This window comes from Gorilla gorilla, chromosome 17 (genome assembly GCF_029281585.2).
Source record: "Gorilla gorilla gorilla isolate KB3781 chromosome 17, NHGRI_mGorGor1-v2.1_pri, whole genome shotgun sequence".
NCBI classification, from domain to species: Eukaryota; Metazoa; Chordata; class Mammalia; order Primates; family Hominidae; genus Gorilla; species Gorilla gorilla.
Window position 1 is genome coordinate 74,094,810 of NC_073241.2, and position 24,955 is coordinate 74,119,764.

The 24,955-nt window shown below is 41.5% G+C and overlaps 1 protein-coding gene across 2 annotated transcripts in view; it reads left to right on the top strand.

Moving 5' to 3' along the window:
- Window positions 1-24,955, top strand: part of SETBP1 (SET binding protein 1) — a 387,462-nt gene that overhangs the window by 187,210 nt on the left and 175,297 nt on the right. For both annotated transcript variants that reach the window (XM_031003701.3, XM_055368701.2), the window contains exon 3: window positions 1,838-1,891. In XM_031003701.3, coding sequence (XP_030859561.2) covers window positions 1,838-1,891 — 54 coding nt within the window. The remainder of the gene's footprint in view (window positions 1-1,837; window positions 1,892-24,955) is intronic.

Below are 24,955 nucleotides of genomic sequence, written 5' to 3' on the forward strand. Positions count from 1 at the left end.
CTCCCACCTGAAGTGCGTTGCCCTGCCACCTTTCCATGTGAAATCAAGGCCAAATGCAAGCTCCATCTTATTTCAACAAGCCCACCCTGACTGCTCTTGCTTCATTTCCCCAGTTTGATGCTCACACTTGACTGCACTCTGCTCCCACTGATGTACACATGTCTGCATGTCTGATTCTTTCACCAAACTATAGGTTCCTTAAAGGCAGGGACTAAGTCTATCATTACATTTCACCCTTAGTTCCTAGTAAGTGGCCTAATGTGTTGTGGCTTGGCTGTTTCATTATCATCAGAGGGGTCAAACCAGCTCTCCACCAGGATGGTGCTGCCTGCCCCCAAGACACCTTCCACATGGGGGGATCTAGCCTGCAGGATGGGGAATGGGGGGGTGGGGAACAGTGCAGGTTTTACCTTCTCCACCTCTCTTCTGCTGGATCCTAGCTTCAACATCACTTAAGCACCATTTTTGGCAGTCATTTAAGGAAGCTAAAAATTCCAGTTGAGCTTTTCTGAAGGCTGGAGGCCCTGGGGCTCAGCATGACTTCTTCTCTTTCTTGACCCAAACAAAACATTGTTACAGCAAACATGAAGTCTTTCCTATTTTTCACAAATGCTCTCCAGGCCTAACAAAGCTAGCAGTCACCCTCCTTGAATCAAAATAAGCATCTGCCTTTTCCTCTTTATCTCACACTTTCCCAGCATTTATTATAAGAATGTGATTATTTTGCTAGTTAATCATACATTTTTATTTAATGTTTTCTTGTGCAAAACCCTGGAAAGGATGCAAAGATATTTAAAACTGTAACTTTAGTCTTTAATATTGATTAAACACAGAGGTGCAGAAAGTACATATAACTGACTTTTATTCTTTTATGTTGTACATGATTGTTTGAAGCATAAATGATAAAATCCTAATAGTGTATAAAATCCTAAATAGTGTATAAAATCATAGGCAACATATGACAAAGGGAAACTGAGTCACATGTAGCTGTAAAGAGGAGAGGGTCATTTTTACTGAGCTGATTTTTTTTGTTTGTTTGTTTAAAAAAGAAAGAAAAAATGGTCGGGTGCAGTGGCTCACACCTGTAATTCCAGCACTTTGGGAGGCCAAGGCAGGCATATCACCTGATGTCAGGAGTTCAAGACCAGTCTGACCAACATGGAGAAACCTCGTCTCTACTAAAAATACAAAAATTAGCCGGACATGGTGGCAGACACCTGTAATCCCAGCTACTTGGGAGGCTGAGGCAGGAGAATTGCTTGAACCTGGGAGACGGAGGTTGTGGTTAGCCGAGATCATGCCACTGTACTCCAGCGAGAGAGAGAGAGAGAGAGAGGAAGGAAGGACGGAAGGAAGGAAGGGAGGAAGGAAGGAAGGAAGGAAAAGCCCTCTTAGAGGAGATGGACCTTTGTCTCTGAAGCAGTAATTCTTGTATCACAGACCACTTTGATAGCAGGAAGAAAGCCAGGGCCCATCTCTAAGGAAATATATACATCTATAGATTCACACATACTTAAAATTTCAGGGAGCCATGGACCTGATGAAGGCCATCCATAGCCCATGGTTCCTAATTTAAGACCCTCTGAAGAACTGATAGCACATAGAAATAGTTTAGAGAGAGCAGCAAGAGAGAAGTGATGAAGTCAGAGATGGAGCACAAAGTGGGAAGGCCATTGAGCCTAGATTCCCAGTCCAGAAATCTCACATTTGCCTTCTGCGATCCCACTTCTGTAGCTCTCATCCAGGCTATGGTAAGTCCATTGCTGGTCAGTTGTCGTGGGGATACTGTATGCAAACTGAAAAGTGTCACTGAGAAAATTTCTTTATTCTTTTGCAGCTCCTCACAGCCAGTGACCTTGCAGCCAGTGACCTCAAAGGATTTCAGCCACAGGTAAGTTCCACTGATGCTTTTATGAAGTTTGGAAGAGTAAAATGATCCAGAGTTTGGTTGTCAACAAGCACCCTTGGGGCCAGGACAGAAACCCCAACCTTGGATTTCTAGCTTCTTTCCCTAGCTAACTGACAATGACCTGGTGGCTTGCTCTCCTCCTCCAGCTCCTCTCATTCTAGCATGGACAAAACCACCTCTTTCTGCTCTTTCGTTCCTAATATTCTATAGGAGAAAAATATATAGAGATCAAGATGCTCGGAATGTTAAGTGTTGGAGATTCAGCTTAGGAAAGGGTTAAACCAAAGGCGGCAGAGGGTGGGATGGGGTTGGGGTTCTCCCCTGCATTTCTCTCTTTTTGGACAGGACACTCACATGTCTGTAATCTTTGCGGCAAATGCCTCACAGTCAAGGCCTGATAGCCAAGTTAATCTCAGACTCCTGCAGAGGCAGACAGTTGAGGTTTGCTGATCTTGGTCAGGAAATGGGCCACTGTTATCTCTGGCCAGAGTGGTGTTTGGAGGTTACTATGGGCAAACTGTGTGAGGGTGTAGGCAGGGGCTTTCTGGAGACTTTTTTGCAGGGGTGAAAATGGACATCATCCTCCCTGTCTCTGGAAAAGGAGTCCACACAAAGACACATACACACAAATCTCAGCTATACAAAAGCCCTTGTGTGCTCACATAGAGCCTGGTGTAGTTAGAACATGTACATAAAGAAAGATAAATCCAAAGGTGATCATTAGGGGACTTGGCCCCTGCCCCTGTCCCCCTTGCAAAATGAAACTTTCTGTCACCCTTCACCTCAGTGTCTGCCTCAAGGTCTCACAGTGCTGTACCTTTGTGGGAAAATAAATTATAGCTAACGGCAGCGAACTTCCAGGGGTCGAGCAAATGCTTTTCTAAATGCAGGAATTTCATGTATTTGGGCACGTTTTCTTCTTTAAAGGTGTTTCACATCCAGGAGCCCACTGCACCCTCCCTACCCTTCTCCCATGTGAGCCACATCCTGTGCACACCCTCTCACTGCTGAGGAACGTGAGGACCCAGTCCTGACGCAAAGTGGCCCCAGATCACACAGAGAGCTAGGAACAGGTGACAGTGGGAGGCTAGAGGAAGAGAATTAACAGAATCAAGGGCCCTGTTGGTGAGAATCAAAGATAGAGTCACACACCAGTGTGGGGTGTTGTCATCTCACCTTGTTGATCCTCCTGTCTGGAAAGTAGTGAGTTTTTAGACAGAGATGGCCAGTAAGCCTTTTTTGTCAACCATTGAAAACCTTTAATTAATTACTTTTTCACATATTTACACAAACTTCCAGTTGGGCTAAGGGAATGTGAAACAAAAACAAAAGAAAATCAACATTTACCGCCTACCCCACCCATCTCCGCACCTACACTCATACATGGTGGCAATTCCAGGTAAATATTTTGTTTTAATCTGAAAATTTATAACATTAAAGGAAATTGCGTGGTGCTGTTTTACTGCTTGAAAAGGACACCCGGTAGAGACTGGGTTTATTGGAGTTGTGTGTGTGCGCGTGGTTTTGGTATGGTTTCCTTCGGAGCTGTACACGTTCTCTCCATGTTTGTTGACCTACACTTTTAGATATTAGATTTAAACTAATAGAGCAAACTTTCCAGTGAAGGAGAAGTTAGCTATATTTGAGGTTCGTGCATAACATTTGAAGGCATTATCCTAGAAAGGCAGCTACCAGCCTCCCCCACAACCAGCCCCACAGCTTCCAGTGCAGATGGCTCGCTCCTGTGGTTCTGTTCAGCCCTTCCATGTTATTCCATTTGCGTGTCATCACCCTGAGGCTAGAAGCATAAATGCCTATTTTTCACTCCTCAGGATGCCTGTTCTTGAGGCCAGGAAGTCCTGGGAAACTTGTGGCCAGGGTGTAATTCCCAGATCAAAGTTAATTCTCTAGTGAAAGGCCCAGATGTGTCTCGGGTCAACAGCATCCTTTTGGGTGCTTTTTAAAACAGAAATAGAAAGCTGTCCACAGGCTTTGCACTGCCCCCTCCAGCCCCACTGCACCAAACTGCTGGCTTCTGTTGTTATTTTTCCCCTTCTCTCTTTGGGTTTCAGATGAAACTGAGTCCCACACAATGAGGCATGGGTGTGTTCCCCTCCAAGACCCATCATTGACTGTCAGGAGGGGACTCACTGAGGACCCCTCCCAGGGATAACTATCTGTCCTCTCAGCTTTTGCATGGTGCCCACTTACCACTTGAATGTAGAGGTTTTCTGTTTGTTTTTCTTGATGCTTGTTCCTGCTTTAGACTCTTAAGGAAGATAGTTACAAAATCTTTGATGATTTTGAAAGTGTGTAGAGTAGTGACTGTGTTGAGCTGGCTTTTCTGTTGATTTGTCTCTGTCTTCTCTCTGCTTCCAGATAGAGAAGAGGAAGGTAAGGAAGTGATTATCTGCCTTTCTCCCCATGGTTATTGGTTACTAAAAATGCCATGTTCATTCCTGGAAATAAACACATGACTTTTCAGGATGAGCCTGAAAGCCCGTGTTTTCTAAGGTATTGTGTTTTAGCAGGTGGTGGTCTCCCCAGAGGCTGGTGAGCCTGGCCTCCGGGCCACAGAGTAGAGCTTCTTCTAGAGTCAGGCCTGGTGCTGGTAGGCGGTACTATTCTCAGCAAGTTTTAAAGGCACAGATGGAAAAGCTTCTGAAATTCACACCTAACCCACCCTGACTCTTCTACCTCCAAACACATCTCCTTTTACCTTCTAACATCCTGTTCTTGCCTTTTGAAGCAACAGACACACTTGAGTACCCTCCTTTCTAAGTCTTTGGGTTACTGGAAATGAGAACCCTCACTTCTTTTGTCTGTCTGGTCCCCTGCATTCCTAAGAGGAATAAGAGCTGACATCTAATTTTCTTTAGTAAAAGCCCAATAACCATATGCTTTCCTCTGCATTTTTCTTTTATGCTTTTTTTCCTCTAATATAAAAGTTGTAAGTGTCCATTGTAGAAATTTGGAATATACAGGAAACCATCAGAAAGAAAATACCCTGTTATTTCACCTCAGAAACATACACAATGACATTTTGGGGTATAGTCTTCCGATCTTTGTTGTACATAGACACACACATCTGTTTTTTTTTAATGGTTATATTTTATATGCTTTTTTGTTACCTTATTTTTTGTTGGTTTGCATGCTTTCCACAACACTGGAAAATCCAGCAGCTAGCCATGCTTGCACTAGTTGTTAGTACCATCATTCATTTGCTGCCCCCTCTTGCTGGACAACCCATTCCTTTTGCAGGCTGAGATCTCCAGGAGCAATCCAAGGCAAACGCTGGCATCCAGTGCCTTCATCCAGGATGCAAAGAGCATCCAAGTCTTCTTGGCATTTATTTATTTACTTTTATTTCTCAGTTCCTACAAGAATGTGCAGGCTGCTTAAACTTTGCAGTAAAGTGCCTGTGGGTGATGCCCACGTGCTTGTGCACATGCTTACAAGGTGCGGGAATGTGGTAAGGAAATCGCCATAGCATCGGCACCATATTCAGACTCAGGTCCTGCATGCCCAGGCACAGTGGTGGAACAGTGATGTGACAACGAACGTCCACCACAGAGGAAAGCACAGACTAAAGGATTTGGTCCTCACCTGCTACATAAACCCTCTATTGTCTCAGAGAATAGGATACTTCCTTTAGGCAAAATGGAGTATTATTTCAAGTGTGGGGCAAGTGTAATGGCCACCTATGAAGGGTGGCTATTTTTAATGAGTTTCTAAAATGTCAGTTGCTACTATGGTCAAGGGCATGCTGTGGTGGAAGATGAGAAGAGAGTAAACCAGAACACATAGGAAAACATGTTTTAGTGCAGAGAAAACAGAACTTTCAGTCACTTAGTTGCCATTTCATTCAACAGGCATCCATGGAAGACCTTTCTGTAGGGCTCCCAGCTATACACAGACCCTTCCCCAGATGTTGACAATTCTGAAATGTTCTGCCACCAATATTAGCTTTGTGACCCTGACGACGTTACCTAATGTCTTTGATCTTGATTTACCTTATTAAGCAAAGGAGTTGTGCAGCTTATTTCACAGAGAGTATGGGCATTGATGAGACAATGCATGTGAAAGTAGCATTGTATGCCTGAAATGTACAGTGAGGTATTGTTTCTTCCATTAGAGAAGTGCAGAATAAATTAATTAAAAATTCAAATGTAGAAGAAATTATATGTCTATGGGACAAGCAGGGAGGTCGTCCCGGCAGAGGTAGTGTTGTACCTGGGCCAGGATGGGTGAGAAAAAAGTGAGGCAGTGGACTTATTCCAGAGCAGGGGAAGCATGGATGAAGGCTAAGACAACAATGGCGATGCTTAGGTACATCTGGAGGCTTGGTGTGATTTAACTGTGGAGCCTCAGAGGAGAGCATCGTGGGAAATTATTTGCAAATTAAAGTGGGGCCAAATTTCAGGTCTTAAAGGTCTGGAAAATGAAATAATAGGTTTTTTTAAAGTCTGAAAAATAAATTGGGCTTAAAAATTAACTATGATTAAAGTTTTCACACTTACACGAAAGTTAGCATAATAATATAATAAACCCACGTACCTATTACCCAGTTTCAATGGTATACTGCTAAAAAAGCCCACATTTGTAGCATCTGCTAATTTCTGTTGTGTAAATATCTCCATCATGACCAGTTTTAAGCTACCAGTGGTTTAGCAACCTGTTGGCAAAGTCTATGACAGTCAGCTCTGCACCCCAGCATGCCACTGGGATAGCTTCCACAATTGTTACCATTTTCCAAACTTGTCTATACTCTCGTCTACTTTGGTTTTTAATTTTAATTATTTGGGGGTATACTTTAAAACAAATCCCAGTCATCATGTTATTTCACTAATAAAAAATTTAATTAACTTATCTAACAAATAAGGGCTTTTATAGAACAATCACAATGTCATTATCACATCTATCAAAATTACCAGTAATTTTTAAATGTTTTCGAATACTCAGTCCATATTCAGACTTTTCTGATCATTTTTAATATGTCATGTTTTAGTTGATTTGTCTGAATCAGGAAACAGAATTTGGATTTTTGGAATCCATCTGAAGACAATGGGAGGCATTGAAAGTTTGAGGGCAGAGAAGAGTCAGAACTGTGATAGATGAAGGTTTCTCAATGGGTAGAAGGCATGATGAAACCAAGAGGGCATCCAGCACTCAGCCTGTGCTGTTGGTCCATACAAGGAGTAGGGGGGAATGAAGGTGGGCTGAGGACCGTGGGGGTATCACAGAGGAGATGAATGCCAAAAAGTATGGTGGCAGAATTAGTGGATCAGCAGCTTCTCAGTAGCTAGAGAATTTGGGATGCTGTTAACCAAAGTGAGGGCCCACGAGAAGTGCAGTGTTCATTCCTGGAGGAAGAACGATTAAGTGTTCAGAGGAGGAAGGCTCAGTCCTGTTCAAATGAACCCTTACTCCACTTTCCTTAGTCCCCACAATTAGTCCTACTCAGAGATCATCAGAGGACACAACCATCCGCAGAACAATCCTGGGTTCCATGAGTCCTCACCCGGAAGTTTTAATGCCAAACCCCCAAGTATTCTGTGAGGAGAAGCTGCTTTTTAGGAAGGTATGACTGTGGAGTTTCTGCATAGAGAGAAATCCTGGCTGTGCTTATCTCCCAACAGAAAAGGAAGGCTGAAGCAGGGCAGGGGCTGTGACAGCAGCTGATGTTTCAAGGAGGGTCTATGTATTGGTTTGCTACAGATAGGTATTCCTACACTGGGAAATGGAAGGCAAGTGGAGGAGTGAGAGTCTTCCGACAGCTCTTTTATTTTGTAAAAGGGAATCTCTGAGTTACCAGGTTGCTTGTTCTTCTAGGGTTGATCATGTTTTTCAGAACAAAATCACCATTATCTGACTCAACTCTAAATGGACATCAGCTGTCTACAAGTTCAGCATCAACACTTAGAAAGAGTAAAATTGGGCCGGCTGCGGTGGCTCTCGACTGTAATACCAACACATTGGGAGGCCAAGGCGGGTGGATCATGGGGTCAAGAGATTGAGACCTCCTGGCCAACATGGTGAAACCTCATCTCTACTAAAAATACAAAAACTAGCTGGGCGTGGTAGTGCGTGCCTGTAGTCCCAACTACTCTGGAGAGTGAGGTAGGAGAATAGCTTGAACCCAGAAGGAGGAGGTTGCCGAGATCGGGGAGTGAGCCGAGATCGCGCCACTGCACTCAAGCCTGGCAAGAGAGCAAGACTCCATCTCAAAAAAAAAAAAAAAAAAAAAAAAAAAAGAAGGAGTAAAATTGAAGCTCTGGGTTTTCCAGGGCACTGAGCCTCGTTAGACTCAACTGGAGTTTGTGGTAATGCATGTTCACCCTGCTTTTGGCTCAATACACATATGCCAAGGACTTAGTGTATATAGATGCCGGAAGGTGTTCTTTGAATTTTACGTGTATTTTGTCATTTAATCCTCACAACATTTTGTAAAATCAATAGGAACATTAGCCCCATTTTACAAGTCAGCACACAGAGGCACAGGGAAGTTAAGGTCACCAAGCCCATATGTGCTAGAAGTGGGATTTGAACTCAGGTAATATGGCTCCAACATCTGTATTCTTAACCACTTATGCTATGCCATCTTGAGTTAGATTTGTCTCTACAGTGAACACAGACCAGTGTGACCACTGGTAAGTTCAGGACAAGTGGCTGCACCTTCATTTTTGAAGATTGTATTGAGTTTCCTTGATCTTTGACAAGGGCCATGAAAAAGCAATTTCTTTATCTGAGTAATAGAGGGAATTGCTGCATAGCATTTTGAATCCTTCCAACTTGGCAAATAGTTTCTTATTGTTCTCATTCCTGTCCTTCCCCAAACTCTCAAAGGGAGAATCATAGTGGTGTTTGTCCCTCCCACAGAGGAGGAAACTGATATGAGACAGAGGTAGCCAGGGCCAGCAGTGAGGATACAGGTTGCTTGTTTTGACTTCTCCACATAATATTTACTTTGCTGTTTAGGAAAGAGCCATCCCAAAGCAAAGCAGTGTATAAGGAAATCCTGCAGCTGCTGCTTCCTTACACCCTCCCACACCCCCACACCCCTATTTTAAAATGGAACGAGACACTAGAGACCAGAAAAGTTGCCATTCCCAGCCTTGGCTGCAGACAGGAATTATCAGGGCAGTTTGAAAAATACAAGAATCCAGTCCTAACCCCTGTAGTGTGGATAGAATTGGTCTGGGTGGGGTCTGGATATTGGTATTTTCAGAAGCTCTCCAAAATCTAAGTCAGCCTCCTCATTTTCTAGATTAAAGACTCCAGTAAGGAGGAAGTCTGGAAGAGAAGAGGAGGCCAAGGCATCCCATTCAAAAAGCAATTCCTGTCCCAGGAATGTGCCATGTGCTTCTCATGCCCCCGGAACCCATTCCCCACAAAACCCGGTTCTCTCTCTTACTCTTCCTTTTCACAGTGAACCTGCAGTCTGGGCACAAGTAGTATAACTTCGCATGGATTCTGCAAAGCCCACACCTGTGGTCATTCCCTGTTCTTTCCATTCAACAATGGAGACTTGCCCAAGATTGTAAACTAGTGAGTGACGGCATTTGGGCTTATAATCTTCTCTGCCTGCTAGCTAGACATTCTCCCTGGGTCTAAAAGATAATCCAAAAAGATCCAGCTTCACAATGCTGCCCTGAAGAGATAATGCATTAGGCGGCCCTGATGCAGCATTCACTGTCTTCCAGGGCAGGCTTGATCCCATGAGTTTGCTTGCTCAGACGATCGCTTAGTAAACACATGCCTTTACTCTCTAGGCCTTTTTTCTAGCTTGCCTTGTATCAGCTGTGCCATGGATCTTTGCTCTCTGACCCCATGCTATGCAGAGTATGGGCTCCAAGCCACAGCTGGCCTGTCAAGTGTGTGTCGCTGGTCCACCATGGGATACATTTAGAAACTTTTATAGCAATTTGACATTTTTGTGATATCCAAGCATGTGATTGTTTTCCTAGGGATTTGTCTTATAGTATTTTACCAAAGTTTCCACACAAATAATATGGATTAAGGACAAAGTATCTGGTCCTTCATCAAAGATCGATTGATAAGCTGTGTTCTAGTTAACCAACACTGAGCTTTCCTAGTTTTAATAAAAGAGTAGGATTTGGACTCCTTATTTGTCTTTTTCTTCTTCTACAAGCCTGTATGTCAATATTTGTAATAGGAATAATGTTCACCCTCCAAAAAAAATGGTTCCACTCGTAACAGTATCTTTCTTGCTACTTTTAGGATAACTGCACACAATGTGTATCTTTTCTCATAATTCCTAAGGCAACCCATTTAATTATTACCAGACGCGTGACAATAACAGGGCATTTTTAATAAAAATATTTGCCCACGTGCATACATACACCTCACACTGAAGCCCAAACTGACACTTTTACTCTTCTTACATGAAATCAACAGTTTCCTCCCACAAGTATACATTTTTTGAACTGCTTGCCTTGACTGTGTTTTTAGTGGATTTTTTTTTTAACCAGTATTGGTATTTGGTCCCGGAGAAAGAAGTTCTCCAGGTGTTTTCCAGAAAGTCTGGCATTTCCGTGGAATATTCTGAAGTCTTATTAAGTTCTCCTGGGATACTAAATCTCTAGACCTCAGTGAATATTTTGTTTTTTAATTCCAAGACGTTCTGACCATCTGAGGGCTGTGTGCAGGTGGGCCTGACTTAAAACAAACCTAATGTGCAGAAGGTCACGTGTGAGAAAATTGATAGATGACAGGTGGCTGTTGGGGGGGAGGTGGTTATTCTTTTTTTTTGTTTTGTTTTGTTTTTGGGAGGTGGTTATTCTTATGCAGAAAATTTTTTCCACTTGATCAGGGAAATCAATATAAGTCATCCCTGCTAGTATATTCAAATATGACGTCATATTTCAAAATCTGATTTAAACTCAATTTTTTCAGAACAGAAATATAAACAAAGTGAGGCCAACTGGTTGAATTAACTTTGAATGATACCCTTAGCAATGAGGGAGTAGGAGTAGATGATGTCTATGATCCCTGGAGACTCCAAAGATTTCCTTATTCTGTGAATCCTTCCACTGTCTTTACATCTTCAGTTTTTCATTCATTTTTTTTTTCTCTTCAATCCTTTTGGTAAAGTGGCCTAAAGATGAGCTTCTTAAAACTTCTCCTGTAATTCTGCTCACTTGAGACCTGGGGTTATTGATGTTTTGTACTGTATCTCTAATGTCTGTGTTTATTACTAGATTTAGTTACAGCATCATATTTTCCTGTGTCTAAAATGTTAGTATGATACATGACTGTGCTTTATATATTTTTAGGTCTAGGAATGACTCCTGCATAGTAAATGCAAATTCACAAACCACCTTTAGAGCTTGAGAGGTTTCTTTTTCTTAATTCCTTTATCAGGATAGTTCCAAATCTCCCTCTTCAGGATGGAAGAGGCCCATCTCCACAATAAATAAGCAAGCTCACTTTTTTAGTTCCTTCCAACCCCACTACCTGGCTCCCACTCTAACCTTTTTGTCCTTCCACCTATCTACTCACCCCGTTTCCAACCATGTTGTACCAAACAAAAGACATCCATTGAGAGGTGTCAAGAGACCTCCACAAGAGAGGGGCCCTCATAGTGGAACAGCTTGCAGCTCTCACATGGCTTTTTGCAGACATCCGCTTGCTTGTGTTTGGAGGCTTGGTTAAGACTGCAGGCAGCCTCTACTGCATTTTTTGGATATTTCCCTGATAGTGGCCATCCTCTTCCACCACCCTCCAGCTCTGCCATGATTTCCTTTGTACATCTCTCACCTTCCTAAAAATATGCACCAGAGTTACTGGCAGAACTCATGTTTCTAATGGGTGACCCAAGCCAATGATACATGGAGGAGAAAGCTTTGTGTGATGTTGTTGTAATCTTTACAGCTATAAATAGTAAAAATTGATGCTTGTTTAGCAACAAAACATAAATCTCTCCCACTTTGCTGTATCCAGTATCAAGCACAGAGAACATTTTCCATTACTTTATAGTTTGGTAGTTAACAGCAATGATTTTGGAACCAAACTGATAAGTTTGAATCACAGGTTGGACTTGTACTAGCTGTGTGACCTCTGTAAGTTATTTAACTTTTATGGCCAGAGTCGTCCTTAGTAGAGGAAGGATACCTACCCCATGGGGTTTTGAACAGGATTGAAAAGATAAGCCCATAGAAAAGTGTCTGGCATCTAGTAAACACTCCATAAATGTGCACTGTAATTCTTGTTACTCTTATAAATTACATAATTGAAATTGATCTTGGACTGTTGAAGTCAGGGTTAGAGCACAAATTTCAGCTTCCCAAGACCATATTACTAGAGTTTGGGACTGTCCAACAGAAAAAACAAACAAACAAACAAAATAAAGGAAACCCACAAAACCTAGATTCACCTAACCTTTCACTAGGCTGTTTATGATGCTTGCCATTTTAAATGAGCAGTGATAAACACAGTAGTCCTGGGAGAATGGCCCTAGGAGAGGAAGGAGGAGGACAGAGACTGATGAGAACAGGCTAAAGGATGCGTAGGGGCCATTTGACCAGGAGAAGGGAACACCTCACACTTGCCTTCACTGACTGCTTCCTTCTCTTCCCACCTACAGCACTTTCTGAACTAACATTTTATCTTTCACTCATGGAAGAGGAATAGCTATAAGGTACTAAAAATGATTTTTAATAAATGTATCAGTAGATCATTCAACCACAGAGTATTGCCTCATTTAAGCAACTTTCTCAGGCCCAGTGATCCTCTCCACATATTTCTGGAGGTCCACTTTGGCTCCTACCCTGTGGAAGATTCACACGTGCAGTGATTGGTTGCCCAGAAACATCAGTGAGGAACTGGACCAAAGGGCATTTGGATGTTTGGAGAGACTGCACTAGGACTTGGGGATTTTTTAGGATTTTATATGATGACTTTCACACCTCTAAATTCAGTTGCTTCCATATGAAAAATAAGAGATGATTCAAGAAGCACATGGGTTTTGGATTTAATGGGGCATTGGGGGAGTGAGAGGGCATCTGCAAAAAAGAGCCATCCAGGCTGCAGAACTCTTGTTTCCAGCAAATAGTCCATTGTTGACGTGGTGATAGGGCAAGTAGTTTGCTGATGGAAAAAAGAGGGGTCTGTGCCAGGCTTAATTGTATTGTGAGAAAATGCAGCTGGCTAAATTTGGCTTCCCGCCTTTGATATGTGTAGGAACAGAAATCCCAAAGTAGAGACCATGGGGTGAGCATTGTATTAGGCTGTTCTTATATCGTTATAAAGAAATACCCGAGACTGAGTAATTTATTTAAAGAAAAGGTTTAGTTGGCTAATGGTTCTGCAGGTTTTCCAGGAAGCTTGGTGCTGGAATCTGCTTGGCATCTGGGGAGGCCTCAGGGAGTTTACAATCGTGGCCGAAGGTAAAGGGAAAGCAGGCACATCACATGGCCAGAGCAGGAGCAAGGGAGCAAGTAGGGGCAGAAGTGCCACATGTTTTAAATGACCAGATCACATGCGAACTCAGAGCTAGAGTGCGCTTATCACCAAGAGGACAGCCCAAGTCATTCATGAGGGATCTGCCCCCATGGTCCAAACACCTCCCACAAGGCTCCACCTCCAAGTTCGAGAATGACATTTCAACATGAGATTTGGGTGGGGACAAATATCCAAACTATATCAAGCATGGTGTAAATACAGTCTGTGTGCTTCCAGCAAAAAGTAGATGCTCAATCAATATTTGTGGGACCCATTCTAGGGCTGCTTATATACCCAGGGGTCAAAGCAAATCCCTTAACAAAAATTCAGGTATACAAATTCTGACATTTCTGTAGTGCTTTCTGGCCTTTGGATCATATCAAAAATGTCTCCTACTACACATTTTATCTTTGGAGTTAACAAGTTTTGTGAGCCTGTTTTAGGACCATCAAGTTTTGGAGGTTTACTTGTCACTCACCATGATTTTATGGTATAACAGGAATGTTCAGGTACCTCTGGAGGTGGGACCAAAAGTGGACAGCTTTGAATTAAATGAGCTTGATTCACCCACCTCAAACCCATTGCATTTTTGGTTTATTGGCATCTTGTGAACAATGACCTAAGGCAGGGGTGGGTAAGAGGAGACGGGAGGGTGTTGGCAAAAAGAAATCTCAGCCTGCAGGCATCTAGAGAGACAGCAAATTTCATACTTGATAAACTCCAGCAGAAAAGAGCAATCAGCTAAACAAGAGCTGGACAAATTAAATGGCTGAGTATTATTTCAAAGGAGAGCTCAGGCAGCATCAGAAATTCCCCATCAGCTGTAATAACGCCAATTACTTTGCCAATTGCAGATTCCATCGTGATGTGTTTAGTGCAATCAGGCGTCGGACTCTTGCAGGGGCCTGATGGGTTTTGTTTACCCTGAATGTACATTTGTAGAGAATCTTTTGCACCTAAAGGCTTAGAGCTCTGAATGTCCTTCGCTAGATCCAGATTCATACACAGCTGAGGGAGATTATCTTTGAGATGGAGGCAGGGGCAGGCTGGACCCAGTGCCCCCGCCCCTCACTGGAGAATGCCTGGGATTTAAATATAAAGAGCACAGCTGGGTTTGGTGGTTCTTAGTAAATGTGGCAGTCTCCAGAAAACCTCTCTGTAGAGTAACCAACCAGTTAATCAATATATATTTCTGATTATGAGCAAGGCTTCTTGGCATGTTGGAGTGTCGGACGGATAACCATTAAGCAGCAATAACAAACATGTAGCTCTGGGAGGAGAGACTTGCCAAGAGTTCATTAAGCATTAAATACTGACAAATGGGGGTGCGGGGGTTTTCATTGTCTCCCTTTGAGAATCATTTGGTGGAATGTCAAACATACAGATCATTTCACATATGGAAAGAGATCAGAAAAAAGGGAGATATCTACTGCTGTCCCCAATATTTTAGCAGAGAAAACAAAATTTGGAGAGTATACAGAAACATTCATTTTTTGTTTGTTTACATTTCGCTCCATAGAAATGAATGGGTGTGTGGCTGCCGCTACTTTGAGGAGTGAGCTGCAATTCTCCATTTATACCCTCAGTCCAGGAAGGTGCTAATCATGAGCACTTTGGTCAGGCTGACAGCTCAAGTGGAAGTTATATCTATGACTGCTGGGGGTGCGGACGAAGCGCTAAAGGCTGGTTTGATTCCACTTATGCTCAGCTGTCATCTGGGGCCACAGCTTGCAGGAGAATGGGATGCTATTCTCTTCCCTCTGCTGTGTGACAAGCAACCTTTGTGTCTTTTTTTTTTTTTAACCTGCCTCTTTCTCCTTCACACCTATGATAAAGGCCTCTTTGCCTGCAAATAAAGAATTCTCCAAATTCAAAAGCAGCTGCCATTGCCTCCTAGTGAGTGACTCTTGGACTCCTCAAGCCCTCCTTCCCCCAGCTGTTGCTGAGGGCTCCCTGTTCGCAAGGATGGGTCAGGTCCTATTTTAGATGGGAAGGCAGACATGGGATCAGACAGGAAGAATAGGTCATAGGATATCAGATTAGCATGGCAGGGCTCATGCTATAGGCTTCAGCAACCTTGCAGATAATTTATTCTAGGCGGGGGTGTGTGTGTGCATTCATGTGTATGTTTTCCCTAAAAAGAGGTACTTCAGCCAGTGCATTTGGTTTGACACCAGTGTTTCTGCAGCTACCTCCTGTTCAGATAATGTTCCTGGCTCTCAGATAAGAGGCAGAGCTTGTCTCCTGCACACACTGGGGACAGGAAAGACTCTCAGAAATCATGAGATAACATATGAAGCAGTGAATGGAGGTGAGGGCACCAAATCTTGCCATACGTACCCAACATCAGTAACTTCACCGCCTATGGCAGAGATGGAGCTGCCTCATCCTGCCTTCTCATTAGCATGGAATGGAAAATATTCAGTGATTTATCTCTTTGTCTGTAAGGAGATTCATTTGTTCACATATGAACTCAGAGGACATCTCTGACTTGGTAACATAGCCTCCACCATGAGAAAGATGTTCTGAGATGCAATTTATCAAAAGCAATCTCAGTGGAGTGTGATCCTTTGTCTGCCCTCTTGAGTCTAGGCCAGTTTTAGAGGCTACTAATGTAGCTCAGCCATGAACATAAATTCTGTTCTTGCAACTAATATTCTTCCTCCATCTTTCTCCACAATGTCTTTAAAATAAGTATATGCTATAAGCATGCCATTTTGAGAAAGTTGGCCCTTGTGCTAATCCTAATAACTCCACTTTCCTTAAATATGTATCAGTCTAGATTAGCTAATCAGGTTGTCTGTCACCATATTAATTCATCTCCACTAGGTACAGGACCGTCTACTAAAACTTATGGCCAGAGGGCCTTTCCTTACATACATGGAACAATTAGGGTCCTTCACTAAACTTATTTACAGGATATAAAACAATAAACAGCCTAAGTTTATGAAGCAATTTTAAGTGCTTTCTTATACTTGGTGAGCACTAGAAATGTGAAATAGGCAAGGATAATTAACTCCATTTTACAAAAGAAGACACTGAGGCAGATTAAGGGAATATTTTTTTCCAAAAATTCTCAGCTGTTAAATGGTGAAATTGCAGAACTGGGTTTAAAATCAAGGCCCTCACACTCTAAAATCTCTTTCCTCTTTTGTTCAGTCATGAGACAACAGGGAAGTGTGTATTATGTACCGATGGCATCTTCATACATTTCTCTTTTATGTACAAAAGGTTTAGCACTTCTGCTAAACTAATTGCTCCCCAAAGGAAAACTAGAACCACTGGGAGTTGATTGAAAGAGGCGGATTTTAGTTTATTTAGGAGAAATTTCCTAGCAACGAAATGAGCTCACTCCCATGTGCCTAGTTAGCACCCCATCTCTGGATACTTTAAGTAGCATCCAAAGGCAAGGCAGTAGACTAGAGGATTTTCTGCAGGTACAGGATCAGCGAGAACTGAGGCTGAATCACAGCTTCAACACTGGCTATCTCAATGACCTTGTTCAAGGTGGATTACTCCTCTGAGCCTCAGTGTTCTCATGCATACAATGGAGGGAACAATATTCACCTCATTTGGCATAAGAAGGATTAAGTATGCATGTAACGGACCAAGCACTTTGCCTGGAACAGGGGGCTTTTTCAATAAATGCAATTGTAAAACCCTCTCCAGCCTGGCCTTTCTCCAAGTCAGTGTATCCCATATGTCCTCTCTATCTGCCACCCTTCCCAAGGCTTTTGCCACTTTTGCCTGGGTGAGGAAAGTTGGCCCCAGCAGAACCTTCTCATGGCAGCATTGGGAGCCCAGGGGCCATGAATTTCACTTCCAGTTTTGGGTCCAGAACTTTTGTAAACTGACTTTGGATTCAGAAGCCAGAAGAAGGTCATTAGGAAAAATGGAACTGGAATCCCCAGCAACTGAGTAATTCACAAGTATGCCATCAGGGAAATAGTTTTGATGATTGCCAAGAGATGACACATGGCAAATGTGTCAGTTAAAATACTCTTGTTTGAATAAAACTTCTTCTAGTCTATTCTACTGGACCCTGCTGGCACCTCAAAGAGTTTTTTGTTTGTTTGTTTGTTCTCCAAAAATAAATGGCATGGGTAACTGGGTCTCTCAGTTTGTCATGAGTTCAGTGTCTAGGTATATTACTACAAACATAAAATATGCATCTCTTATTACATATGTCTGATTACTATGGTAATACATAAGTATTGTCGAAAATTTGGAAAATTAAAATTAAAGAATTTAAAATCATCTTAAATCCTACCCAGGAATGACCACCAATAACACTTTTAGAATACAGTCTTTAGATTTTATTTTATATGAACACACATAAAAAGATGGGACCTTGTCACTTTGAGCTAAAACCAGGCAAAGCTCACCACCTTAGATTTTCATGATATCACAATGGCGTCTAGACCTGAAGTTGTCATTACCTGGCTGACTCTAAGAAATTCCCTTTGCAACCTTAGCTCTCAGTTTTCTTATCTGTGAAATGGCCTTGATCAACATTTTGAAAATCATATTTCCTGGAATGTTATGGATGTTTCTTGAAAGAATCTGTAATCAAATAGATTTGGCAAAGGCAGAGTTAAAGAAAAAACCAACATTGAATATTATCAATATTCTCAGAGCTCTTAACAAGTAAATGAGCACATGAATCCCAAGAAAGGGACTTAATAGGCCATAGAATCCTTTTTTCCTGGCACACCTGTTAGTGCGTTGTAGCAGTAATATTCTTCAGAATATCTTGGGAAGCACACTGTACCGCAATCACTAAGGTGTTTCCAATTCAATATGTGCTGGATTCCCACTTTTTAGTAACACATGAACATTGAAACTGATCCCCTGGAATGTGAACCTGATAGGATTAAAAAGCTAATCCATGTGGTATTGACTCCCATTTATTTGGAGAAATCGAGGAGTTAAAAATTGTTGAACAGCTGTAACCTTAGACCTCGGAAAGTAAACCTTTCACAACTGATATCAAGGTCACTGACAACCTGAGTGCAGGTGGACTGGAGATGTTGGCTGAGATTTTGTGGATGCCAACCCTGGATCGTGTGTAGACAGGGAAAACATGCTCCCCCGCTATGTCCTGAAGCTTCACATGTGCCCATTTCATTAAAAAAAAAAAAAAAAAAAAACCAACAAGGTGACTTACCCTGTGAGAGTTGCTTCAATTCTGCTATTCCTTGTATCCTCCGTGTTTGAGTCTTATATTCAATGCAGTTTATTTTCCTAAGTTCTCAATGAACTATAGTGGAGTGCCACAAACTATGCTTCATACCTGCTTTACTGGATAGCTTGGCTGCAACATATAGTCGGATGGTTTGGGAAGGACAAAAGTCTCATGCACGGGAAAATTAGAAAACAACATGACCATGTCCCAAAGTATGTTATAAAGTTAATAATAAAAATTCAGGGGGATCAAGAAAAGGACTAAGCTATGTGGCCAGTGTGTCTTTGCTACGGTGTGTCTCAGTTTCTTTATGTAGCACATGGGAGGTGCATACTTGAATGATGCCTCAGAAGCCTTCCAGCCTCTAGCATTTTATTCTTGTCCATCCCATTCCTGTAGAGATGAGACCTCCAGAGGCTATGAGAAGTACAAATGAAAGATTTTCAATATAGGTGTAGCACTTCCAGAGCTTACTACTTGGGACAGTGAGCCGTCTTGATGAACTACTTAAATCTTCACTTTGTCCAAGATGTTCCTCAACTTACTTGGATCAAAGCCTTCCTCTTTCTTGTCTTCTTATTTTTTTGATTAGATATATTTTTCCTAGTTGGATAGTGTACTTTTATATTTATATGTAAAGGTGGTTTTCATTTAAAGTAAAAAAGCAATGTTTAAAATTTCTAGCCCTTAGGTCAGCACAGGTGATTTCTGTAGGAAGGGCCCTGTCCACCTTTTAGATACATCCAATTCCTCTTAAACATGAGCACCTATCAGAAATAATGAAACAACTCACCCTTGGGATTTTCATTAGTTTGGCAATCACTTCTCCTTTTGAAAGATTGGTGGACTGTACATTTTATTATTATTATTATTATTATTATTATTATTATTATTATTATTAGTTAAAAGGAAGCCAACTGTTTCATTTGATACCACACATAGATAACAGCATTGTAAAGTCCCAAAGAGTTTCCCACTGAGTTCCTCCAAAGTGACCAATTCCTAGCAAAAGGTCTTCTCACACTCAGCTTGTCAGAGACCTTGCTTGCAACAGTGTCTCAGGAACACTTGTTGGCTGAATGAATGAGTGAATGAATTGGTAAATTAGTGAGTAGTGTCACTGTGTGGTATCTAGGAAGAACTTTGACTTTGGGGTCAGATAGAATTGGTTCTAAAATCGTGTGCTTCCTCTTAGTAGATGTATGACCTTCAGAAAATTACTTAACTTCCATTTTCTCATTTGTCAAGTGGGGACATGAACTCCCTTTGAGTGTTACTGGAAGGATTAGAGATGATCAATGTAAAGTGCATGATACAATGTAGGTGCCCAGTAAAAGGAGGTTTCCTTTTTCTCTCATCGCTCATGCAGCATCTGGCTCCTAGTGGGCCTTTGGGACATGTTTGATGACTGAAGGAAGCTGAGCACTATGCATTTGGAGGCCATGAGTCATTCACACCCAGAAATTACAACTCCTTTATCTATTGGGCTGCTGTTCTCACTGGGGAAGTCCCCAGTTGCCTGGTTGGCACGTTGTTCCAGCCAACCAGGTATTTACAGCTATCTCTGGCTATTCTGAGCATGAACAAGATTACCTGGGAATTTCCCTCTTGATAGGACTAGAGACTCCTACCCTTAGAGCAGAGAAGGCAGCTCTGATAATGAGATGACAAAACAGAGGGCTTTTGTCTGTTCTCAACTAAGTCCTTAGTGGCAGGAAAACAGACTGTAGTGTGCACAGGCTCAGGCCAAGGGCCACAGAATATCTTCAGAATAAGAATACAGGAGCAAGGACAAGCTAGGATCATCAGTGATACCCACTCAGAGTGGGTAAAATCCTCAGGCCACAGACAACAGGAAAAGGCAGGCAGAAAGTAGTGAGCAAGTGGCCAATTGTGTCCCGGATGCCCAGGGCTTATTAGAGCAGGGGAAGGCCAGAAGGAGTCAAAAGCCTAGGCAGAGGTGGTCAAACAAAGATCATGTCAAGGAGCAACAGCAGGTTATCCAATTGTAAATACCTGGAACCCAGATTCCAAAATACGAGGGCTCAGTGGGAGGCAGAGAGAACACTGGGGAGCAAGACAGTAGAGCCAAGCTAAAGAATATCTGGACAACCAAGAAAATCATTTTCTGGGCTCAAATAAGGAACTGAAACATTAGAAGAGCAGTCAATCTCCATCCCAGATGACAGGCATTCCAAGTTCCTGCCTGGATGGAGTATTTCAGGGTGCTGGTCCTGGTCTCTGCCAGGAGGGGTGATCAATTTCTACACCAGGTTCCCAGTGAGTCAGCTTGTATAAGTTGAGCCTAAAGCCATGCACCTCAATTGGTGAGAAATAGAGCTAATAAAACTCAAACCAAGGAATTTGTCCCTTGTGAGTTAGTTAGTTCCTCCTGCCTGAAGTTCCCTTCTTAGCAGCTAGTCAAATGTCACTTACAGACCACTTTTAGAGCACACACAGCCAGGGGTTTTGCTCAGGTCAGTGCTTGGAGGAGCCTTTTTTCAGGATCCCAAGAAGTAGTATTTCAAAGCTGATGCTATTCACTCATTTCTTTAGTTAAAGATTTATCTTCCCTCAAGCCTTATGAATTGAATTGGTACCAAAAGGATGCACTTCCCATTTGGTGCAAAGCAAAAAGTTATATAGCAGATAAGAAAGCTTTGTGCTTTTATTAAAACTGTCACAATCAGCCTGTTCATTTCCCCAGACTTACCTTGTCTACTAAGGCCTAATACCTCTCTATTATGTGAATCCTCTGTGTGGCCTTATATGAGCAGTGACTGTCATTGACATGGCCACAGAGATTAATAACATTGATGCTACTGACAGCTTACCCAGGGGTTTAGAGAATGGGAACTGATTGCTAGTAAATTGGAGGTGCAAGAAAAAGTGCAAAGAGGGCCTAGGAAAAGTTGACAACCAGTCTTTTTTGGGAGTCAAGTCAGCTGACTGCTTTAGTTTTAATACCTTCTTGAGGCCTAGAGAGTTGTCTTGATTTATGTTTGAAATGGTACCCACCTATTTTTTCCCAAACATGTAAAGTGTAGTATCAAATAACAACATACCTGACCACTCCAGCAAGTGGAAGCTTCTCTCTCATTCTGCTTTATTCTGGAAAAATAGCAGCAAATAAATTTTATTTGCTTGTAGGCCTTAATTTACTTGAAAGTTGAATATATTTCCTAGCAAACATTTTGTTTTTCTTCCTATTTTTATAGAGTCAGTCCCCTCCATGGTTTCTTTTTCTTCAGCATTTCAAAACAGAGATAAATAATTTTGCTGATGCTTTTAGTATTTCTCTGATTCCTTCATTAATCTCCAGGGACAACCATAAACCTCCGTGGCTTTAAAAACATTCCATTTTTCTTGCCAAACCAGGAGAAGAATCAAAAGAGGAAGTTAGTTATCTTTGTACTAAGTTGCCCACTCTTCCTCTAAAAGTTTGAGAGCTACCATCAGAGCCTTATTTATCATCCCTACTAAATCCTGTTCTTTGAACCATAAACAACTAAAAGACTTGGATCAGTTAGCTTAGACTGTTTTGATTCCCTGCAGAGTTCAGTTTGGCCCCAGTCATGTGGGGAGTGTAGACTGGAGTCATAAGAAATACTGTCTTTGGATGCTCAAGTCATCTTCTGTTCTAGGGAGCTCAGAGCATTGCTAAGGGAGTGGTGTGGTGTCTTCTAGCTGTGAGTTGCACTGACTCTCCACCTGAAAGTGTTGACACTGAGGTCCACAATTGTTGCATTCTGCTGCAGAAGTCTTAACAGATAGTTAAATTAAACTATTGAGATGAGACCTATTGATATACAATTAACCCAAGACAGTTTTCTTAGATATATGTGTATATATACATAGAAAGAACAGATAAATTTGAATGTTGGTAACCCTTGCCGTCTATGTGGGGAAGCCCCAGTGAACAACTTTTACAAATAATTGGCCAATAGAAACTCTTCTGCAATCCCTATTTCTCTAAAAATGTTCTCCCTTTTATTGGATAGTATATTTTCCCAACATTTAATGAAGGATTTTAAAATTCAGTCAGCATTTTTGTTTACTTGTTTACTTAATTAACAAATTAAAATTGTACGTATTTATGATGTATGACATGATGTTTTGATATATGCATCCATGGTAAGGCTGAATCAAGCTAATTAACGTCTGCATCACCTAACACATTTTTCTTTTTTTTGTGATGAGAATATTTAAAATCTATTTTCAATTTCCAGGTATACAATACCTTGCAAGTTTCAAGGATGCCATGCCTTGTTATTAACTATAGTCACTATGTTGTAAAATAGGTTTCCTGAATTTATTCCTCCTAAGTGAAACTTTGAACTCTTTGACCAGCATTTCCTCAAACCCCTCACCCCACCCCCAAGGATGTTTTGTTTTATGTTTTCTTACTGCAGTATCGCCAAATCTTTATGTGAAAAGCAGGACAAGAACGACATTGTGAAACATAAAGGGGCTGTTAGTTCTGTATAACAGTAGATTCTTTTGTGTCCTGGGTTTTTCTCCATCTAAGAGATTGTCCTATTTCTCTTCACCTGATTAGGAAACTCTAGCAGATGGGGAAGCCTTTTCCATGGGAATCTTTTTAGAGGTCAAAGATGGAGTATTTGGAGATGTTTGTATAGATCCTATGGACACCATATATCATCAAGTTATTATTAAAACAAATATGCCCATTTCCTCTATTTAATTTTGAGGATCCCTCAAAATAGCCTCAGCCTACACCTGGAAGAAGGAAAATAAGAGGGTGACCTGTGGACTACAATTTTTTCACCTAGTCTTACACTTGAGAGTGCTTTGTTGCTTAAAAAGTAATTTCCTAATGATTTTTGCATTTTATTTTTGAATAAAACCTGCAACCTCATGAAGGCAGTTACTGTCATTCAAGTTTTTTAACTCTAAGGAACTGAGGATGGAGAGATTAAATGAATTGCCCAAGCTCACAGTGTTAGTAAGTGACCAAACTGGATTGGAATTTACATGGATCTTCTGATTCCAAGTCTAGGGTTCTCGGCAAACACTAAATGCTAAAACATTTGACAAGGAAGGGGTATTAGTCTGTTTCCATTCTACTGATAAAGGCATACTGAAGACCGGGCAATATACAAAAGAAAGAAAGTTTTAATGGATTTACAGTTCCACATGGCTGAGGAGGCCTCACAATTATGGCAGAAGGAGCAAGTCACATCTTATATGGACAGCAGCAGATAAAGAGAGATAGCTTGTGCAGAGAAACTCTCCCTAATAGAACCATCAGATCTTGTAAGACTTATTACTATCACAACACCAGCATGAGAAAGTCCTGCCTCCATGATTCAATTACCTCCCACCAGGTCCCTCCCACAACACATGAGAATTCAAAGTGAGATTTGGGTGGGGATACAGCCAAACCATATCAGAGGGGCACATCAATACAAAATGAAATGAAACAGAAGCACTCATATATTTGATCATCTAGGTTTGATCTACATTTTATTATACACATTCAGTCAGCAAACATTATTAAGTACCTATTGCTTGTAAGGCACTGCAGTGCTTAGATTTTACCTCTGAGTACAGGACAGAGGTGGATTATATTGGGCCTCATTATAAGCCAACCTTGGCATGAGTAAAAGTCTTATAATGGGGCTTTGCACCAGCCACAGCTTCTAAAGTCATCATGGGTGAGTCTGTTCCACAAAAGTGAGCCAAGACTACTGTAACTATGCTGTTAACTCAGGCTGCAAATGTTCTATTCCTGAAAAAAAAAATGATGTGTTTGAGGCCTGCATGATCTCAACTGGCTGTAAATACCTTTCAGATTTCCTGGGCTATTGCTTAGTCTTCTACTGTTCCTTTCCGTCTTTATCTGACCAATTCAGAGTCCTGCTTCACAAATGCCAAACCATTTTAGTTTCTGTATAATGGAGGCATTTTTTTCCTTTTTAGGTCACATGTCTTTCACAGAGATTTTTGTCATAGATGTCTTGAAATAGGAACTGTAAAAGACATTATTTTTGAACATTTGAACATTGCTTTTTATTTTCTCAAAGGAGTTTGCACATGATCAACAGATATATTCATCAAACCCACCTACAAGATGAGAAACCCAGACTCAAAAGTTGAGGGGAGGAGAAGTGCTCTACTTTGAGAAGAAACAACAGAAATTAAGCTCAAATGTCTTATAAAATGAATCCTGAATAATCCTTTTACATTCAAACATTTTGACAGTTTTTGGGCATGAGAGGGGGAGTGAGGAGTTTATTTGGAGCCTAAATTATCTCCAAATTGTTTGTTTGCTATTAAAGGGCTGAAAGAGAAGTAAGCAAAACAAAAATAAAATTCCACTGGCTCTCCACTATGGATGAGAAGTTGCACAAAGGCCTAGCTGTTTCGTTGGTGGA